General features: G+C 39.0%; 1 protein-coding gene across 1 annotated transcript; it reads left to right on the top strand.

The window, feature by feature from the left end:
• Window positions 1-2,493: 2,493 nt before the first annotated feature.
• Window positions 2,494-21,962, top strand: LOC108682847 (beta-1,4-N-acetylgalactosaminyltransferase bre-4). The gene is made up of 11 exons (XM_018172091.2): window positions 2,494-2,789; window positions 10,255-13,564; window positions 13,777-13,914; window positions 14,860-14,980; window positions 15,832-16,012; window positions 16,452-16,782; window positions 17,115-17,253; window positions 17,696-17,793; window positions 18,697-18,880; window positions 19,097-19,315; window positions 19,658-21,962. Coding segments are annotated over exons 2-11 (1,542 nt in total). The 5' UTR covers window positions 2,494-2,789; window positions 10,255-13,563; the 3' UTR covers window positions 19,788-21,962.
• Window positions 21,963-22,823: the final 861 nt, after the last annotated feature.

Here is a 22,823-nt window from a genome sequence, read left to right as displayed (position 1 = left end):
CCTGATGTGGCCTGTCGCCGATTCTTGTACTTCTCGTGACTTGTCCACAGGAGATCTAAAAACATTTCATTTGACCGGATCTTTTCCAAACTGTCGACGATAGTTTGAAATAGCTACTAGACTTGCACTGGGTTCGATATGGTGCTAAACATTTCAAGTCTGAATATATATTTCTCCATAGCTTTATCTAGTCTGTTCTAGAGATGAACAGTATCATCGCTTCTGCATCTATGAACTCTTAGGAGCGTCGGATCAGTCCAAGAAGTTTATTGGATTTATTAGCTTGCGTTTCATTTGCCTAGAAACTTCAACTCCTTGTCGACATAAACTCTCAAATCTTTTTCCACACTAGACCTTTTGATCATTATTCATTCATGTAACCATGACTTCTCATACTGAAATCGTGCTGTTAATGGTTCTCCTTGAGGTGAATTACTTAACTCTTGTCAGCATTAAAACGCAGCTGCCACATATCAGCAGAGTTAACTAAACTATTAAGGCCCTGATTGAAAGCCGAGAGGCTTCGAACAGGCTCGGCTCTTCCCTAAGCGTTTCTTCACTAATTAGGATAGACTTTACTCCACTCGCAAATGAGATGGCGATATGGATTTTTCCATACCTACCCAGCTATTTATTTATAAGCGTCGACCAGTAAAAAAAATATGTAAACTTTGTATTAAAAGAGTTTTAATGAGAGGAAATTTCAAGAAACTTTGAATATTATTGTTCATCAAGTCTGCGAATTTTACACTTTTTTCGAGATATAAACGGGTTGTAATTTTTATTCAATTGAATGGTATAATCGGCATTCCTTGATCAGCTTCCTTGTTATAGATATTTTCCACCAAAAAATATTTATGATCGAGTCTGCTGATACGCGGAGGGAAAATCCCGCATACTAGCTGCTCAAATGGAGACGTTGTGCAATGTTTGAGGGGAAAGAGACATCGTAAATTACTCCAACTGTCAGTTCACAACGGGTGGCATGTTAAAGGCGAAGTCAATGAGGGGCGAAGAATAATACGTGGCCAGTGGTCGGCGTATCCAATTAGTTATTGCCGACCGTTGGCCATTCCTCGGCCACCTGAAAGCGACCAGTTACCGCAAAGAAGGGTCTGGCTAGGATATCATATTACAAAGAGTACAAGCTCGAGGGTAGCGACTGGCCAAGCTTTGGGCAGATCAAGGATTTTACACGATGGTCGCGAAAACCTCGCTCTCAGACTTCGCTACTACAAGCCTTAAGATCATTTTGCAATGGCACTTTATTTGACGCATTCTTAATTGTATTATAAACTTTTGTGTCGTCGGCATGCATGGAGCACACGCTTGAAACTACTCTTAGCAGATCGTTTATAAAAGCAACGAACATAACAGGCCCAAGAACGCTTGCTTGTGGCACGCCAACGCGTTCTTTACAAACAATTATTTTTAAATTAGATAGAGTTCTTAATATGCGAGTCTATTACCGCTTGAGGTTATGTTGTTGGCTGAATGCAATCAATTCTTATGAATTTCACTAGCCTTATCTAGTTTGATTTCATCTACCAATAATGAGTTTGCACATGGCTTATTCCAGTATTAAATTATTCCAGTATTCAACTTAATTTTTTTCATGTGAGATATGTAATTAACCAGAGGTTAAAGTTCAGAGTACCAAGATTGGTGCAGAGGTGCGGGTTCGGTCCCACCTCTGTGCGCCAGTTTCTGGTCAGAATCGACAAGGAGGCCAGGCGGTTAAGCAAAGAAAATTTAAAACAGTGAGTTCGAGCCCGTAACGTGCTGTGGATGTTCTGCGATGTAAAGAATCTGCGACAGGCCTACGGCCTAATAAACGCGATAACCGCTAAAAATATTAGGGGATTATTTATAAGATTATTTATATTAAAAATATTAGTGGATATTAACAGCCTCCCTGAATTAGCATCGTTGACGCTCCGAGTATGAACACCTTCAAAAACAGAGTAGACCAAGGCCCAAGCTATGCAGGAGCATATGTTCAGTCTTAAAATGCCTAGCAAATTACGGACCAGGCAATAAGTCCAGACGAAGCAATGCAGGAGCATATATGTTCAGTCTTAAAATGCCTAGCAAATTACGGACTATAAGTCCAGTAGCTATCTCAATCAATCATCAGTTATGAAAAAATCAGGTTCCAAAGGCCGGATCCCTTGTGAATCAAGTCACGAAAAGTTCAAGAATCGGCAACAGGCCATGGGCCTATTTCTTCAATGCCGACACTTCTACTTTATTCCAATAAAAATATTTGAGATTAGGTCCGAGGATTGGTGATATAATATAAATATTTGCTGAGTCATTTATTAGAAGATCATGCTCAAAATTTCGGGATATTTTTACTTTATTGGTTGGATTTATAAGAGATAAAACTAAATATATTGTAAATACACACATTAAGCTAGTATTCAGTATTCCTTTATGAGGTTTCATTTCGTAAGAGTTTTATTAGATCAGCATATTATCCATAACATTTACTAAAATTGGAACTACTTCCTGCATCATTTGAAAGAATCCTCAAACTACCTAGAACCTGGAACGGGAGAACTTTCTTTCGGATTAGATCAGCTGATGGCTGTAGGGATCAAAGGACTGAGTGACTGACAACTGGACTGTACCAGTGTACCTCAAGACTCAGCCCTCAACGTTTGATAACGTATCCTGTCGAAGTGACATGCTTACCGTTCATTGTCACTAACCAGCGGTCCGGCAGCGGCGTTATCTACTTTAACGTTCAAGCCAATCTCGACATTTTTTTCTGCGTCATAACTATCGTAAGTCTTGCACGAGCAAAATTTTTTTGAAACAACTCGCACAAGACAAGTGCAGAAGTAGAGATGCGTATTTATCAATTAGTTACCTTTTTCTGAATAATTCTTTAAAAATCTAGCTAAAATGTTCAATGTTTGACTAAAATGAGTATTGAGTAGAGTATCTCATATTATTTCAAAATTCAAAGCCAATGTTTGGCTCAGTTGGCTGTGCTTTATGACAGTCTCAACTCTCAATCATAAATGTGTATGTGTTATTAAAGCTGATAATTTGACCTACCGTCAATGCCACTACTAAAGTCGCCACCTCACTAAAGTCGCCACGCTGCAGGGAAAAGGAAATATTTATTAAAATTGACCCAATACGAACATTTCGTTATCATAGGAACTAGTATGGAATATATCTAATTGGCGAGCCGCGACTGAATTTTGCGAGCCGTGGTTTTATGGATTTGCCAGTCGTGATTCCATTTCTACGAGCCGTGATTCTATTTCACCGAGCCATGAATTCCATATCTCGGCCATTAAAAGCCATTTACGAGGTGCGAATGCGAATTTATTTACAAAGTTTATGCACGTGTTACCCCAAATCTCTAATTTTACCCTTAAACAGTCAAACGGCAACAATAAAATTTGTCTCTACTGTAAGTTCAGCACGTGTTAATATACAGTCTGACCGCTTTGACATGACCGCAACTATGCGCGATCTTCAACAAACGTTTTGTTTATTTGTTTACATTACGATGTTTATGTTTTTTCTGCAATATATTTTTGGCAGAAACGGTAAAGCAATGCGGATTGCGGAAGTTGAAAATTTTATAAAATGACATGTTTGCGAAGTGCAAACCGCGATTTTTTAATCAAACAAAAATTTATGACATTCGAGCCGCGAGATTTCATACCTACTGAAATTATATGATATTAGAGCCGCGATATTTCAGACAAAAATAGGACTTTTCCAGACTAGATAGGAAAATACTAGAACATTTATTAATATTGCCTAAAGATAGTAGAATGCATTTTCGACAATTGATTTGTTATTAGTTTTGAGATTTCAAATCAACATGATAAACATTTGTTGAGCGAAACGAATTTTTTCATTCTGCTTGATGAACTGCGTTTGGGCGATACTTTATTTCCGCAAAAATATTTTCCCTTCAAACGGTATCGAACCTTGGGTCATACCGAGGTGAAACGCAGTAAACAGAGGCCATGGTCAGGAAGATGTGCCAGGTGCGTGGGAATTTTTTTTGTCATTTTAACGACCTGCGCGGTGCGCCGTAGAATGCTGGTAAAAAAATGCGCCGTGCGCCGTACTTTAGAAAGTCGACAATATACGCGAGTATATTGACTACGCGAGTCGAACTGACAATAATAAAATGTAAGACATGTCCGGGTTACTTCTGACTCTTCCGCGTTCTGCTTGTCGGATATGGAACGTACTGAATCCTCTTAATTATTATAGCCAGGAAAAAAATTTATTCATTGAGGTTACATTTATTTTCGTACAAAAACAATATCTAAAGCATTTATTTATTAATTTTTTAAACAAAGACCGAAGTTCAAGGGTTGGTTTCGCCTAAATTTGAGGCTTTCTCTACTGTACCTCACGCAGGCGCTATTCACGAAAAGACTGCAATAACCTCGCCAGGCTATGGCGACTTTAGTGTACCCTTCGTCAGTATCGCTGGCGACTTTAAAGCAGGTACTATATACCTCGCCACTCCCGACGAGTCTCTAAAACTTCCATTTTATTATATGATCGAGCAATAAAAAAAACCTCGTGACTTTTTTTCTCGAAAGTCTAAACATTAGTCAACCCTGTACAAGTGTTACATTTAATTTTTAGCTGATTGGTGTTTCTAAATGCAATATATTCTATTGCGTTTTCCGAAAGTGGCGACTTATGTGGCATTGACGGTAGGTAATTTGGTTGATTTTCCCCATAGCTGGGATGCTAGCCTGCTAGCCATAGGCCATTATTAATTGATTTAAGACCAAAGTAGAAAATTTGGCAGAAACCTCCCATGAAATGCATGAATCAGATAAATATGCCCTTGAATGATGAATCTGTCAAATTTCACTAGTTTCTATAGCTTTTCCTCTAATCCTACATTAAAAAATCACTAAAATAGCCTAGGTTTACACAAAATTTGTAGGTAGAAAAATTATAAAAAATACCTGTGAAATATGTACTACGATATTTTCTTGGAATTTTATGAAAATTCTACCAAATGCCAAAGTTTCAAATTGGTTTAGGCTATACTTATAAAGTTATAATTCATTATGCATGGATAAATTTAAAAATAAAAGCAACAAATTTTTGCTGCAGTTTTTTTAAACGTTGACTCCGAAGTGGTACATATGCATAGTTGCATACCACAAAATGTATTTCTCCAGGTTGTGGTGGACTGGTGGTACGTAATTCAGGTTACCTAAAATCAGCCAAATCTGAAAAAGGCCAAAAAAGGCCAATAACTCAATATATAATAGTTTATTTAAAGGTTCCGCTATTAAAATTCCATTTATTTTCTTTTTGCAGTATTTAAAATTTAATTTGGAAGTACCCCTATAATAAAATTTTAGCTGGCCAACTCAATTGAGAAAAACTAAATCACGGAATTTGTCCAGAAAAAATGACCGTCTGGCAACCTTGTTTAAAAACAGTACAAAAATGAAATAATAATAGTAGTACAAGATGAAGCAATCAGAGTCAAAGTGTTGAACAACTTAAGAATAGAATAGAAGTGTCAGCACTAAAGAAATAGGTAGGCCCATGGCCTGTGGCCGATTCTTATTCTTTTTGTGACTTGATTCACAAGGGATCCGGTTTTTGGAACCTGATCTTTCCATAACTGACAATTGATTGAGATACTTGCTGGACGTATTGCAAGGCCTGTAAGGTGCTAGACATTTCAAGACTGAACATATATTCCTGAATAGCTTTGTCTATTCTGTTCCTGAAAGTTGAAGGCGTTCATAATAGGAGCATCAATGATGCTATCATGGAGGCAGTTCCACATGTCAGTGACTCAAAGCTGAAAGAAATGTCACATGGATGTGTTACAACACAGTTTTTTTAGTTTAAAGCCACACAGATGTCAATAACAGAGGCTTGGAAGCTTCATAATCTTTAACCTTTCTTCATAAGGCTTGCCTTTTAATCCTAGAATTATCCTTGTTGCACATTTTTGAAGACTCTACTAAATTTTTTACCTTTTCTAGTTTTGTTGACCACATGGCATTTCCAAACTCTAGGTTCAGATGCATGAAATGATGACAGCAACAAACAACTGTTTCATTGCTTCACTATTTATGTACTCATAAGAGTGTCTGATCAGTCCAAGTTGTTTATTGGCTTTATTAACATGAGCTTCAATATGTTTAGAAAATTTTCATCTCAATGTTGACATTAACTCCTAAATCTTTCCATTGTTGACTTTGACATCATCACTCTGTCATTGCAACCATGTCTTCTCATACTGTAATCTTGCTGTTCATTATTCTTGCAATTACCATGTTTTTTTAATCTGCCTTGTCTTGTCATATGTGATTTAAAAAAAAGTAGCCTAACTTTCACTGGCTGAGTTACTAAAATTTGTGCTGTGATAATATTCCAGACAAGCATGAAATTTATCTACTTTTTTAGCTGTGACTAGAGATTTTCTGCCATTTTTGGAGCCAAAAGATTTGTAATAGACAAAGCACATCCTAGAAAATATTTATCCTTTAGAAAGGATATACCGTCAAACGGGGTAATAAGGGACAGTTTTGAGCATTTTTTTTTTAATAGGTAACTTCTTACCATGAAACATTTCATAAACAAATTTGGTTTCATTTTAAAGGTCTTTGCAAGGGCTTTCATATGGCATCTCCAAAAAAATTCCATATGCTATTTGTAAGGTGCTAGATGCAATATAAAAAGCTCCTGAATTAATCTGGAAACGGGGTAATAAGTGATACTTGAAATAAAACTCAATTTTAAAATGTTTGAAGCATGCAGAGTGTACTCGTCTATTACTAACACCAACATGTTTAAGACAGAAACTCTCTCGAGGTCATTTTTGAATCCTATGAGTAGACCAGTAAAGTATAATCAATATCAGAATTATCTACTTAAGAAATTGTATTAAATCTTGAGTAGATGAGGAAGTTTAATATGAACTAAACTGATTCTAAAAAATCTCTGGTTTGTCACTATGACTAACAGTACTCTGAAGTCCTCCTCTTCCTTTGTAGTTGATGTAAATGTAGAATAAAAAAATTCTTTGTTGCCCAGTGCTCAATTCTATCTATGACATTCTATGCACAATTTTGTGATGACTGCTGCAGTAATTTTTTGTTAAGTGAAATTTTTTCACTGAGCAAAGTTAATGTAATCAAAATTCTTTGTTGTTAATTGATTTTATCATTAACTGGAGCCTTTGCTAAACAAGTTTCTACTATAAATGCAATTTTAGGGGTGTCCCTTATTACCCCATTTAGCAGAAATGGCCACCATTTTTTCTTGGAATGAAATATGCAAATTCTGCCAATCATGTTTTTAAGCAAACACTAGTGTGCAACTTTTATGTAAGTAAAAATTTTTCAATATGACAAATATTTTTTCTGCTACAGACCTTAGCAAAGGTACTTTTCCAAAATCTCACTTTTCTCACTTTTTTCAAAGATTTTTTAGAGGTAATAAATGTATGATTTCTCAACTTGCTTTATGCTGCATAGATAGTAAAAATATTGAATTTTACGCCACCATTTTTAGTTTTGCAATATTTTGATTAGTTTAGCTGCTACAACATTTCTACAAAATGTTGGAGGACTGTCCCTTATTACCCCATTTGACGGTACATGTTTGTCTCCTATGATGTTAAACCAAAGGATGTGTTAGGCTCCTATGATATCAGAATAAATACATCTCTTTCAATGCAAATACTTTTACCTTTTGGTCATAAAACTGTACTGACTACATACTCACTAAGTTTCTAATATCTAATTTGCCCAAATGATGACTTACTGATGCAATGGTCTGACCCAAGCTCTTGAAGCTTCAAATTCTACCTACCACAGGAGTTGTGAATATGTGGAAATTCACTAGGTACTCATGCTCCATTAAATCCTACCTTAAAAAATTCTATACCTATGCATGAATCTTTTATAAAACTTGCAAGCATATACATTGATCCAACTCCAAAATTTCTCTCATGATGCTGACAATTTATTTGTCAATATGGTCTATGGCCCCTGATTAACCCTACTCCAAAATATTGATTCATCACAGTTATAACAAATTTAATCGTATCTTTCACTTTGGATGTTGCCCCATCTTTTGCAGTCATCTATAAACATCTTTAATCTGTTTGAACTTCAAACCTACTTACAACTAATCACAATTATGTTTTCAGTGATTGATTGATATTTCTTCAATAAACCCAAGTTTCTCAAGAATGTTGACTTGATTCTATTTTCCATTAGTGTGCTCGAATTGATACATCATAGTTGCTTGTTTTCCAAGACAAGAAAAAATTGCTAGTTATGGTACAATAATGAATGATTTCTTACTATCTCAAAATTGACATTTTTAAGGGATGACTGAAGACAAAATTACTGTACTTTCATAGGCCATGTTATGAGAACAATATTTTTGGTGAGTCTTGTTTATGGCTGTCCTGCTTTTCCTGTTTATGGCTGTGCTGCCTTTCATGTTTATGGCTGTACTGCCTTTCATGTTTATGGCTGTGCTGCCTTTCATGTTTATGGCTGTACTGCCTTTCATGTTTATGGCTGTGCTGCCTTGCTTGTTTATGGGTGTGCTGCCTTGCTTGTTTATGGGTGTGCTTCTTTTCATGTTTATGGCTGTGTGGTTGTTTCTATTTATGACTGTGTTGCTGTTCCTATTTATGGCTGCCCCGCTCCTCCTGTTTATAGCTGTGCTGCTGTTCCTGTATATGGCTGTGCTGCTGTTCCTGTTTATGGCTGTGTTTGTGTTCCTGTTTATGGCTGCATTTATGTTCTTGTTTGTGGCTGTATTTATGTTCTTGTTTATGGCTGCGTTTATGTTCCTGTTTATGGCTACGTTTATGTTCTTGTTTATGGCTGCGTTTATGTTCCTGTTTATGGCTGTGTTTATGTTATTATTTATGGCTACGTTTATGTTCCTGTTTATGGCCATGCTGATCTTCCTGTTTATGACTCTGCTGATGCCAGTACATGTGACGTCCCTAGTGCTGACGCTTGGGAGCTAACGATTGTACCTGTATTATTATATTGCAAATGATGCAAATAGTCTCACGTATTATTAGTCGCTAATTCTGAATTGGCGACTAACGCCAGCCTTTCTAAATGGTTGGCGGAATGAATAAAGAATAAATAAATTGAAAAAATAGAATAAAGAAGAAAAATAAATTGTTGAACAGGTGCATTATGGAGTACAGTGGCTGCATGTTTTCGTGACTGTCGGAGCATGTTTGTAATCGAGGCATTCATGTTTGTAGGAAAACTATACACGCACCTGAGGCAGCCATGCTACTGTGCTGCTCCGTAGCGTCGTGTTGCTTGCTTATCAAGACTCGACGGTGTCACGACCAATACTTGCTGGAAACTTATTAGCTTTCTAACAAACTTTTCAATATCCTCACACCATGAAACGGATAAATTTCGAAATGTTTGCGCGCAACTTGTTCCATTTATTTATGTAGGGCTTGCACGTTGAACGTGTGCAACCTCATAAAACGGTTAGAACCACACCTTTATGCTGGATTAACGATGTTCACGTGAAGCAAGATCGTAATATTGTTGGTGTTGATTTAAACATCGTGGAAGTTTCCTATCGTATCGCAAATCCTAGCTCCTGTATTATATAATCTTCGTCTATGAAAGTGTGTGCAGTTAAAGTCTGCAATCCCCATTTGTGTGCCTTAGACTTTGGCCATGGTAATTTTTTGTTCTCGTTCATCTATTGTTTAAATCACGTTGTTAAAGAGCATATGTCTAATTTATATATAGCCGCATCTGTTCGGTTTCTTAATGGACGCTCATTGCTAGATAAATTAGATTAGAGATAAAATAATTTGAAAGAATACAATTCAATCTATAGTTTTCACATCAGATCCAGTAGAATGCATACTGAAATCAAATAGGTTATGATATTTATCGACATCGTGTGATCATACTTATATGAATAATTGGGTCTGACTCGCTCGTACTGCTAATTGATTCAATGAGAAAGAATCTGTGACAGATTTACTAAATATTTCGTGAACGCCCCGTCACGTTGCTCATTACAAAGTAATTCTGATATTGTTTTAATGATTTTTTTTATATTTAGTGGTTATCTTACATTGAAGGTACGATTCATGTAATGCATTTTTAAGTCGTGCTACCGCGTGATCAAAAATAGTCTAATTTACACTAATGAACTTGTTTTTAATTATTCTATAATGGCATCGATGGTAACTTATCTCTTTATTTACAGGAGACCGTCGTTGTGTGCTGCCTGACGCCGATGTGATGAGCTTCAGCCACGACGTATTGAACTTCATAGTCCAGCCCCTGCACTACACATCTGCTGCTGCTGTGCGCACAAACATCTGCACTCATCTCCTACACTTCATGCTACGTCTCTAGTTTACTCTACGTGCTACGTAGAGTAAACTTCTCTGCCCGCTACGTCATCACTACCCGCGGCGTCTCTAGTTCTGCTGCTGTGTTCTGCTGCTGTGTTCTGCCTAGTCTATGATCTGTTGTGCTGCAGGAGTGTTCTAGCGGGCTGATTGCTTCAATTTCTTCCAGTCTGTAATGTTATCATCTCGTATTCTTTCAGACTGTAGTTCCTATGGTAAATTTTATTGTGCGCCTCATATGATTAGCAAGCACATTACTTTGGTCTCAAAATAACTTGGTTTTTGCTCCTCAGGTTTTTTTACTTTCCGTTTATGTGTAGTGTCATTTAGAGAAGTAATTCTTACATTCCCTGATTTTACCGTAGAGTTATTCAGATTTAGGCTAATATTCTTTGCGTTGCTTGTGGTTTCGTGCATTCTTTTCTTTTAAGTGTAAGCCGGAAATTACTGACGCGGCCGTTCCATTTTTCTTAATTTTTCTCTACTGACCGCGGGATGGTAATGAATATGTTAAGAAAATTGTAAATGTCAACGTTGCTCTCGTGTTCCAAGCTTTCGTTTGCTTTTGTAAGGTCAATTCATGTTGCACCGAATGCTGGAGTACATCTTAATAGTTACGCAGCCTTTTAAAAATATGAACGAATTTAAAATCTTATAATGTTAAGGAATACTCGGAATCTCGAAAAAAGAGCGTATATTAAGCTAACTTATATTAATATTAATTACATTTCAATACGGTCACCTACGTTAATATCATTTGTTATTTAATAGGTTATCAGTCCCTTGTCTTGGAGTGGCAACTGATCTTGGCTTTGTCTTCCTCTACGGATGTGTCAGATATTAATAATCTCATGAACGTACTCGTTATTGTAGGTAGCACCATTACTACCATCAATATATATTCAGTATATGTTCAAATTAAAATTAGTGGTTCGAAATAAAGCACTCGTATTTGATTCTCGGAATAGCGTAGTTCGTGTGTACGTATGTGTTAGTGCAATAAACATAGTTTTTTACCATGACTTCCAGAATCTCACTGATAACGTTAGCTTACAGTAATATAATCGTGATATCAGTGTAATATTATCTAACTGACTTGGGCCCACTCAGCATAATCTATTTTTGCGCACTTGTGCACATTTTCTTGAAAACTTTTCGGACACCGCCGCCAACGCCAAATACAACATCGAGACGGCAGCTGTGCTCTGAACCTATGTAGGTGTCGGTCTCGTGCTAAGAGAATTAATATCCCTCAGCCATGGCTTTCCAGTGGTATCATTGATCTACACTTACACAGACTAGTTTTACTTCCATTTTCTAGTCCACTCGAGTTGAAAAATATGAATACTAGTATTTGACCTGTGTTTGTGTGTCTATTTTGAAAGCCTCTACTATTACTTAGTATGCAGTTCTGAAACGATGATGGTTTGGTTATTCTTATATTTTTAGAAGTGGGATTTCTCTGACCGTTTTACTTGGATAATTTTTTGGTTTATATAATAGATTATTTTTTTCAACTAGTTATCTGAATCCCTAAAACAATTTTTGTTTTATATCGTTTTACTCGTGCAACGCATATAGCAGAAATTGCGTTTCAAAGAGCTTCAGAATCTCAACTATTAAACAACTTGACTTACACATATAAGCTTCCATGTTATCACACATGCAACGTTATAATCAATGTTATAGGGTTAATATCAACTACAGTTTGGTGTACTTAAAGACAAGCTTGTTATGCACTTCCATCGATACTCGACTGTGCATCAGCACTCCTGTTTAATTTTTTATTTTACTCTTCTAAATCAAATGAAGATCTGCGTTCTCAAAACTTTGCTCTATATATTTGGTTATAAATCAAGTGTATTATATTTGAAGCAATCGGAGTATGCCCTCTGTGTTACAGAACTAACTACTGTACTCATAATAACGATGGTTGAGGCTTTGGTTGTTCTCTTCCAAATGCAATGTATTCAAGTAGGTGTCATGTCCTTATGTTAAGTGGAAATTTTAATCGTTGCTCTCTTTTGATGCTGCGGATTCAATGAGTATAAATAAGCCAAGCTGGTGTCTCAAATTTATATTTATATAACGTCCAATTCTCTGTTCCCGCGCATGTAATAACAAGAATTACTCAGTCTAGATTGCTTTGTGAGCTGCCAAATCAATATAGCTCTTAAGTTTCTGACCTTTATACCATAAAGATTGCTATAATTTTTTGTTTGAATAGCTTGGCTAATACACTTGCGTGAGGGGAAGGCCCGTTGTTAGATCAGACTCGCCGCCATGTTTATTGTTGCTTTAAAGTGATATTCATTTATTAACCCGTCCTTTCTTTCATCGAGATTTAATATATTTTGTAACCATTCTCCACAAAACTGATCACAAATCCCTGTTAGTGAAGAAGGTCCATTATTTGTAGTGCAACATGTGTTTTGTATGGTTTATACATCCTCTAGGTCGTTCCTTCCTTCCCCATACAGAAGTTCGTTCGTTAGTCCTCACATTCCCGAAAACTTTTCCGCCATTTTTGTATGCGTGCAATTTCCAGTGAATATGTGACAGTAATGTATTCATTTTCCTTTAATATCTTTAGTTGTCTCAACTAAAATTATGTAATCAACTGTAAACTAATTGTATAAGCACAGTTGAGAGACCAATAGCTTAGATGTAGAATTTTAAAGATTAGCAGCAGCTTCGCATCAACCCAAGTCTTCTACGTCAGCCACTGTGTACACTTAAGGTTCATGTGCCATCGCCTCTTATATTCATATAATAGAATTATGATAATTATTCATGTGTTAGCACGTAGCTCACTGTTCTAATAATGTCGATATTGTAAGTTAGGTTTTTTTTACTTGTATTGAAATGAGGTGGTTGTTGTTCCATTGATGGTTTATTTTTCTTCGCTTCCACTCGGTGCTTTGAGTCTTTGGGTGCCAACCGTCTCACTGATGCTGTATATATATTTATATATATACGCTATCAATTAACTCACCCGTTTGGGAAGTCAAGGATATCGCATTGCGTCTGCTAGTCGTCTCTTGGTCGCATTTTCTTGTATACTGGATTTCTGCGTTATTTTGGCAAGACGCTCACCAAGTTACCCGATGGAGGATTGAGAACCTCGTGGCGTCGCGCCTCGATAAAAAGCTACCCTAGCCAGTAAGTTTTTGCACCGAAATTCTACCCATTTATTTCCTACAGTTGTTTGGCTTGGCTCCATTTGAGTTCAACTTGGTACCTTTAAGATCCTCTTGGTCTTGGATATTGAGCGCTTAGGATGACTGTATGATGGGAAATTGACCTAGACGACCTAGAATCTAGATGGAAAATTGAATTATGAGCTTCTAACGACCCGGCATTAATTCCCCCAGTGATGTACGGTCCCGCCTCGTACTCCCGGGGCACACATACGTACCGGTCTGTGGGCCGGGGGACTGGGGGACCAGACAAGCCCCACCGCATCCTGCACCGCCAGCTGCCCTCTGCCATCACCCACTCTTGTGGTGCAGGTGGGGCCCTCTGCCATCACCCACTCTTGTGGTGCAGGTGGGGCACTCTGCCATCACCCTCTTGTGGTGCAGGTGGGGCACTCTGCCATCACCCACTCTTGTGGTGCAGGTGGGGCACTCTGCCATCACCCACTCTTGTGGTGCAGGTGGGGCACTCTGCCATCACCCACTCTTGTGGTGCAGGTGGGGCACTCTGCCATCACCCACTCTTGTGGTGCAGGTGGGGCACTCTGCCATCACCCACTCTTGTGGTGCAGGTGGGGCACTCTGCCATCACCCACTCTTGTGGTGCAGGTGGGGCACTCTGCCATCACCCACTCTTGTGGTGCAGGTGGGGCACTCTGCCATCACCCACTCTTGTGGTGCAGGTGGGGCACTCTGCCATCACCCACTCTTGTGGTGCAGGTGGGGCACTCTGCCATCACCCACTCTTGTGGTGCAGGTGGGGCACTCTGCCATCACCCACTCTTGTGGTGCAGGTGGGGCACTCTGCCATCACCCACTCTTGTGGTGCAGGTGGGGCACTCTGCCATCACCCACTCTTGTGGTGCAGGTGGGGCACTCTGCCATCACCCACTCTTGTGGTGCAGGTGGGGCACTCTGCCATCACCCACTCATCCTGTGCCCTAAAATCCGCCTTACCTCAGTTTTGTCTGCACATTTGTTCTAATTCTTTTTCTAGACGAGAATTTACATCATTTTATCAGGAATTGAACATTCCATCTTGAATTGTAGGTATATCTTGATTAATGCTCGATAATTCTAGGATAGTTGAAAATCATCGACTGCTACAGTCGAGTGAAATGTTACATCAAAGTGTTACAGACGATCCATGTTGATGTGTTCCAGACGACTCATGTTGATGTGTTCCAGATGACTCATGTTGATGTGTTACAGACGACTCATGTTGCTGTGTTACAGACGACTCGTGTTGATGTGTTACAGACGACCCGTACCAGCAAGTGCAGTCATATGGCTGGTCTGAGTGCAGCGCTGTGCTCTGTGGCTGCTGCTCGCCCGCCTGCTGCTCCCCCGCCTGCTACTCCCTGCCCTTCGCCTGCTGCAGGTCTCGCATAACTTGCGGTCTCGTTGCCATGCTTCGTATTTACTCTGTTAACCACCATCAAACTGTACTAATAGATTCTTCTGTCAATTATTCGTGTAATAAACATGTAATAAATGAGTAAACATGTATAGACATGTAATAAATGAGCAGTATTCAAAAGAAAAATTAAAGGGAATTCCCCCGCTAAGACTGTTGGACTGTTATGTACAGTATAATGAAGAATCCCAGGCGATGCATAAGCGGCTTGCCCGCCAGTCTCCAAGCCCTGTATATTAAACATGGTCAAGTCCTCACTTGCACCTCTGCTTCATCTTACTATGTATTGAATTTACATATAAATAATTGTATTCCTTCATCAAATGCTCAATGTTCGTCTTACTATGTGAGAAATTGTTCAATGCAATAACTAACAATGTATCAAGTGTGTTGTGGTCAACTAAGATGCAAACAACATTTATGTTCACTGAGCACATCTGGGATGGTAAGTGCGATGCATGTATCCTAATAGCGTTTCACCCGCGTTTTGCGGCAGTGACAGCGTCCAACTCTTGTGCATAAATATCTCATTCGTCAACAATATTATTCAACTTATTCGTTTTCATTAAATGATCTAGTTAGCTCGCACACAACTCAAGTATCTAGCTGTTGTTCTACGCACGTATTCAGGAAAAATATAACTCAGTACTCACTGCAGTGAGTGACAGAGAGCGCATTTGCTCGTCGACGAAAACTTGAGGTCACGGACGGACGGACGGACGGACATGGCGAGCACAATAGTGCATTTTTTCCATAAATGAGAAAATGCGCTAAAAAGTTATAGCTGTGTAAATAGAATATTTTCTGTATTTCAGGTGTTTAGGCAGCGTAGGTGGCAGACAGCCGTGGAAGGTGCTGGTGTTGTTGCTGTTGGTGTTGACGGGAGTGCAGCTCTACACGAGCGTCGCGTCCAGCAGGCGCTCATCACCGCTCTTTACTGTCAACCTCTCCTCCCCTGCAGTCGTCTGGGATCCCGAAGGACTTCCTCATTTCAAGGTATGATTCCTATTGCATTTTGTGATATTATTCCCTTTGTACCTGAACGCCGCAATATAAAACTCGTGCCGTCTGACTGCTGGTCTCAGTTTTAAGATCAAGTTTAAGGTCTCTATGTTAAGATCATGTTTAAGGTCTATAGGTTAAGGTCAAGTTTAAGGTTTCAGTTTAAGTTGCAGAATACTTGGTATTCTCTGCCGTCCTGGTATGCTGCTTTTGTAAGCTTTAGTTGAGGTCCAGTCATTTAAGACAGTTCTCTCCCTTGTGGATGATGAATGAGTCTCAAATACTCGCGCATTGGTAAATTTCGGGCCATCACTCCAATCGAATTCCTCTATACGAGGGAACGATGAAACTTGTTAACTATTATAGCTAGTCAATCCATAGTTTGTTTGGATCATTAATTACCATCTCTGAAATGTACCAATTTTGTGCTCAGGGCCAACAAGGTGAGCGTGGCAGTGAGAAGACTTCTCCCTCGCTACCAAGCGACCATAACGATCTTCGCGATGTCAAATTACTCGGTCTCGGTGGCGTCAACAACAGCGTTGACGATGGCCCTCCCGCCCAACTCGTCCACATGGATAGCCAAGTAATTGATCACAGCCTCAACCACAGTACGGTTCGTGGAGATGGACGTGACAAAAACGATTTAAGAAACAAGAAAGGGAATAACTTGACTGGCGTGAATAACTTGACAGGCAAGGTGCCACACATGAGCCTTCTGAGCGACGAGCTGCCCGCTTGTCCTCCCGTACCGCCGCTCCTTGGTGAGTCTTGCTGCTGCTCTTCAGATGATCACAAAACTTATTAACGTTTCTTTTACTAATTGTAGTACCTTAAATGCCTTTAATATCTTGGTCGTATGGTATTATTGATGACATAGCTTGGAAAAAAATAGATATAAATATTGTTCATGATAACGTTCAGAAAAGAACCAGAGATAGCTTGGAAAAGAAATAGATGTTGATATTGTTGATGATAACGTCCAGAAAAGAACCAGAGATAGCTTGGAAAAGAAATAGATGTAAATATTGTTGATAAGGTTAAAAAAGAGATAAAATTTGTTTATGATGGGAATTAAAACTGGACTGCTTGCCAGGAGGACCCGTCGCTGTGGATGCTTCTACAGCGGACCTGCTGACGGAGGAGCGACGACACCCCGAGCTCCTGTTGGGGGGCAAGTGGCGGCCGCTGGAATGCCAGTCGCGGCACAAAGTGGCCATCATCATCCCGTATAGGTGGGTGCGGGAAATGCTCAGCTCCCTTATAATATATAACCCTTGTTCAATAAGTTATTAACGCTCCTCAACCCTCGACAGTGTAGTGAGACAAACCATTATTTGCACTCTACTTTCAAATTTATAAATCGAAAAACGCTCGAACTCTGGCCCTACTAATACTGAATGCCATCAAGAGCTATCACTTGCTACTACGGATTGCGTTAATTGAATGCATTGTACACCCTTTCTTCATTATTCTTTCAACCTGAAATTATGCAATTCTTGTGTCATTTGTTATCAAAATACATTTCGCAAAAATAAAAAATAAAATCGAAATTAAATGTCCAGTTCTTGTTTTCTTGTAGTTTTCAAAACCCTTAGGGTTTCTATTACAGTAATTTTATCTCATAATTAAACCTGCTTTCAAGAACTGGATTAATTATCAGAAGATCATTTTCAGGTCTCGGGCTGCGCACCTTGCAATACTCCTGCGTCATCTGCACCCCTTCTTGCAGAAACAACAGCTCGACTACAGCATCTTCGTGGTGGAGCAAGCAGGTACGTGGCTCGTTTTGGACATCAACAGAATTTACTACGACAAATAAACTTTCGAATGAACTTTCAATATTCTCCTCAACAAGATTGTCCAGCATTTTTTGAGATCTCTTTTGAGCCCTCGACATCCTGTATGACATAGTCAGTATCATAGTGCTCACTCTTGATGTAAGACGAAATTTCGTCAGTTTTGTTAACTTTTATTTCGTTGTCGGTTTTTTTCCAAGTTTTCTCTTCAGGAATATATAACCTGGCCCCTGCTGGTCAATAGATTGATGGCAATAGAATTTGAAAACGGATAACAACAACAAATTTGATGGAGTCTGTGAATGTTTCTACTTTCTCGTGTCGCGCAGTGCCTAAATGGAGTCACATTAGTGGTGTAGTATAGGATTCTATCCTGATAACTTTTCACCGGCTTGTGATGGCAGAGGGTGCGCATAATCAATATGATTATCTGTCCGTTTGATATATATATATATATATATGAAAGCCGTGAGATATCATTTTTTAATGAAGATGATTATTTAGTGCCTTTACAATGTCTCTCAGATGTGCAGACAATGGACGAATTCTGTAGAGCGTACTGATAGACAACAAACAGCGCGTCTCTCGTAAGAATTAGTGTCTAAAAGCAATACGAGAAGCTAGCAATATCGGCTCGATACCAAAAGCTATTCCAACTACTCGACGTGGATTCCCGTTAGTCTAGAGATTTTGAGAAATTTGGTGGCAGCTGCAATATTGTAACATCTCTTTTTAGTACATCAGAGCTGTGAAATGAACTCAACGGCTTTATGACAGAACAAACACTTTCCATGCACTCACGGTGCCATCTTGAACGTAAACTAGCCACATGACAATATACTCAGTTGTCACATCACCAAATGTAAATCTTTTCTGCAGGTAACGGAAAGTTCAACCGTGCAATGCTCCTGAACATCGGGGCGCTGGAGAGTGTGAAGCTGTACCCCTACGAGTGCTTCATCTTCCATGACATCGACCTGCTGCCTGAAGACGCCCGCAACCTTTACACCTGCCCCCAGCAGCCACGCCACATGAGCGTCGCTATAGACACCATGCAATACAGGTGACTTTTCTATTAACTAGTTTCATGACCGAAAGCCCGTTACCATGCCATCAATACAATTTAATTGATCTTTTCTCTTATTTCTTTCTAAATGGGACTTGTTCCTTTCTTCGTTACGCGATTGTCCGCTTAGGATAAGAAAGTAAAGCCTAGATTGCTACAAGTTCTACAACTCGTTTTTTCTTGAAGTTTCCCCTAAACCTGCATTTGCTCAAGGCTGCCGTATAACGACATCTTTGGTGGCGTGAGCGCGCTATCGGTGGAACACTTGCGTAAAGTTAACGGCTTCAGCAATAAATTCTGGGGCTGGGGTGGAGAAGACGATGACATGTCCAACCGCATCAAGTTCCACGGGCTTTACATCTCGCGCTACCCCGCCAACATCGCGCGCTACACGATGCTCAGTCATAAGAAGCAGGACCCCAACCCTCAGAGGTGAGGGTTGCAAATGGCGTTATTGTTCTCTGAAGTGAAGTCTCCACGAGGTTTAAAAATCAAAGTTTTAATAGGACGAAAATTAGTTGAATCGAAAAGTACTTTAATTACTGCTGGTAATATCACGTTCATGTACGCAAACAATTAATTTATAGCTTCACAAACTTCATTTCGAGCCTTCGGTAGAAATTATATGATACGTCAACTTGACATTTGTAACTTGAATTATTTCGCGCTTTTCAATGTGTGCTACGTACTTAATATTAAGGCATCGAGACACTGAGCTCCGCCTAAAGTTTTATTGCAAGACCTGCAATAATATAAACATGATGAATCCTGCAGGTACCAGGCGCTGTACTCGGGCAAGAAGCGCTTCTCCTCAGACGGCCTCAACTCTGTTAAGTATCGCGTGCTGGACGTGCAGCTGCGCAGGCTCTTCACGTGGATCTACGTGGAGCCTCTCAAGTCCTGATGGCTCTTAGCGTCACGTTGCTATAGTTTTTTCCTACTCGCCAGGCTGTTATTTAATTGCTGGGATGTTTTTTACGTTTGTAAAAAACAGCCAAGTAATATAGTGTAGTATTACGCAGCAAGCGATGCCAGAAATTTTCCCATAGCCATAAATATGTAAATTCACAAAGATATTTTCGTGGTGGCCCTGGGTTACTGACTTTGTAGATGACCGTTTGATTCTTCAGACAACAGCGTCCGTTTCTTATATTCTGTTTGTTCCTATTGTATCTTGGCAGACAATAAATCTCTGTCAACATACAGTCAACCCACCACACAACTCTGCTTATAGCGCATCTGAATCACTCGGGAGGTGAATTTTTCAGTGATCTATGATACTATGTAACTTCCTTAGACTATTTTCAGCGTTTTTATGTCGTTTCTTCTATCTTTATTCTATGATCTTTAGTCGTCTCAGCTTGCATTGAGTTGCTCCGACACATTACGCTCATGTTTTCCTCCTTGCCCTCCTGACATGTGTTCTCATGTCAGGTCAACGTGTGCGTCAGTCCACATTTTAAGCTTTGGTTACGGTAATGAGATTTGGATAAGATTCATTCTTCATTTTGTTTGCCTAGTGTTGACCCACTTGCCTCTGAACATATAAGATGGTCTGAATTTATTATTAAAAATCAAGCTTTGATCCAGCTCTACAATTGTGTCGCTCGGCAGGATTTTTTCACCTTAAGTTTAACGGTTATTAGGTAATAGATTGAAGAATGCGAAAGCTTTGTTGTCTTACAATCTCATACGAGTGTTAGTGGGGCGCGATTATCGTGCTTCTAAACGACGTTTCTCCGACCATTGTGTAGTTAATTATTTAGCGTAGGTACGTGACCAGTAGCCATTGTACAATTTTTGTTCTCATAAATAAATATTGCGTCCGATTATGCTCTCTATCGTGCGTATCACGACTGCGTGTTTGATTGATAATCTTTTTTAAGAATGATTTCGTCCTTGAGACGCATTACGCTTATTCCAACCCGCTTTTTCTTGAATGTGTTGATTGTTCGTTTGAGTGACAAGCTTATCCTGTGTTAGTGATGCCTTCAGTTTGTGCCAAGCTAGAGCTATCTTTTAATTAATTTGCTTTGTATTTGTTTAAGTTGGGAATGCGCGTTTGTTCGGTTGTTGGAAGTCGGAAATTCGATGAATCGCTGTACTACGCCCATGCTCCGTACAGTTTAGACAAAGTTTTGTAGGCGAGATGTGAAAGTTAAGATTTTTAGCAGCTGTGATTTGTGTGCGCGGAGAAAAAAAGTTGCTCGAGAGCAATATGAAAGTCTACCAAAAATATAAAATGTTTGCCAAAATGTGTCAAATTTTTTAAAAATTAGAAATTTAAAGACGATGAGAACATTTCTATTGAGCTCGAGGCCATCTTGCTTGCTTTTAGCAGTCCAATCCGCATGCGAAATGGACCAAGATTGTTGGGAAATATGCGCGTGTATTCTGATGAGATTCTCGACGAATGGTGCCAACTTTATTGCACACTTAGTGCAAAACTAAGCAATTTTTGCATGGCTGTTTAAGAGGGGAATGTGTTGTCGTTTGGTAGTGAAATAACATCATGGGTTTGAATTGTGTTCTGGCTCCAGACCCTACCATAGTTAACTACATCGCTGAAACTCCCTATCTCTTCGCCAATCCTGATTTACACCTTTACAATCAATGTCACAATTCACAGTGTTCAACTAGTCCAACATGAATTAGTAATAGTTTCAAATGAATATAATATATCTATTACGCATTTTCCTGGGAGACCGTAATGAATTTTGTCTCGTCAAATAGACTTTCGTGTGTCTGCTATAGATTAGAAAAAAACTTTATTTATGACAGAGCCTCACTTCTGAAATCTCAACTACGTTTAATTTGTTTAAATGTCGATAATAATGAATGGAAATCTTGCATTTTGAATGCTGTAAGCGGCATTTCAGTGCCAACAGTTCATTATCGGCTGTTCATTGATGGTGTTCACTGAGTCAGCTGTGAGACCAGGGACTTGATAGAAGACCAGACTTGTTTTCTATACGTGAATCTCTTGAATGATATTGTACTCCATCGAGTTTATTTTGTTGATGTTGTGATATTCTATTTTCGTGCTTCTCATAGAAATTTAGTAAAAGATTTGTTGTTCTTCCTTAGTATTTATGTCCTATGGCCTTTCATCCCAACTACGACTAAACTTTTTCAGATTGAGCTTTACTTCTAAAGAGAGAGTACGTAGCTCAGCTCGATTGTTCGTTCACGTTCTGGACAGAGCTGAATATTGAGCCAGTCTCCTGAACAATGCTAACATCACTTTATACTAGTGGTTTCGGAAGGTGATATTTAGTCCACAATACATCGTACTTGAGGTTACTAATAAAATGTACCAAAAATGCCAGGGAAAATAAAGTTCTATATTCACTGCTGCAAGGCTCTGTTCTACGTTCCATCTATGCCACTTCCGTGCAACATCTTGTGTAATTTTGCCAAACCTCTGAGTGATTTTTCGTAACCTTTTAATAATATCTACAGTAATGCTATAGTTGCCTCAGTTTAATCAGTGCCAAAATGATGTGATGTTCAAAAATCACTCTGGTTCGAACAAAATAATTGAGGTGATCAATCTTCTTAAGTAATAGTAAATGCCAGTGCTTCAAGCGAGCTTGAAAAATAGGAAACTATTTATTTTTCCGTTGTGGGATAGTCAATAAATGAATATAGCTCTTTCAGGTCGAAGTAACGTGTTGCGTCCAGTATAGTGGAAACAGTTAATATTCTAAACTAGCAGGGAAGCCTCGTAGGAAAAACTAACTAATCAGAATAAATTTAAATATATGATAAATCGAAAATCTCCGAATAGTTTCGACCTTTGCTTCGCGAGTCTCACTGTTATTCACTTTAGTGAGAAAGTGTTAAAGTGTTGATTTTCTGTTAGACTTTGGCACTCGACTGTCCCAACGGTTTGGCATAGGAAGACACGGAATAATTGAAACGTCACAAAAAGCTTGAT

The sequence above is a fragment of the Hyalella azteca genome, unplaced genomic scaffold, assembly GCF_000764305.2.
Source record: "Hyalella azteca isolate HAZT.00-mixed unplaced genomic scaffold, Hazt_2.0.2 contig1316, whole genome shotgun sequence".
NCBI classification, from domain to species: domain Eukaryota; kingdom Metazoa; phylum Arthropoda; class Malacostraca; order Amphipoda; family Hyalellidae; genus Hyalella; species Hyalella azteca.
Note: the sequence above shows the minus strand (reverse complement) of the source record. Positions and strands in the feature narration are given on the sequence as shown.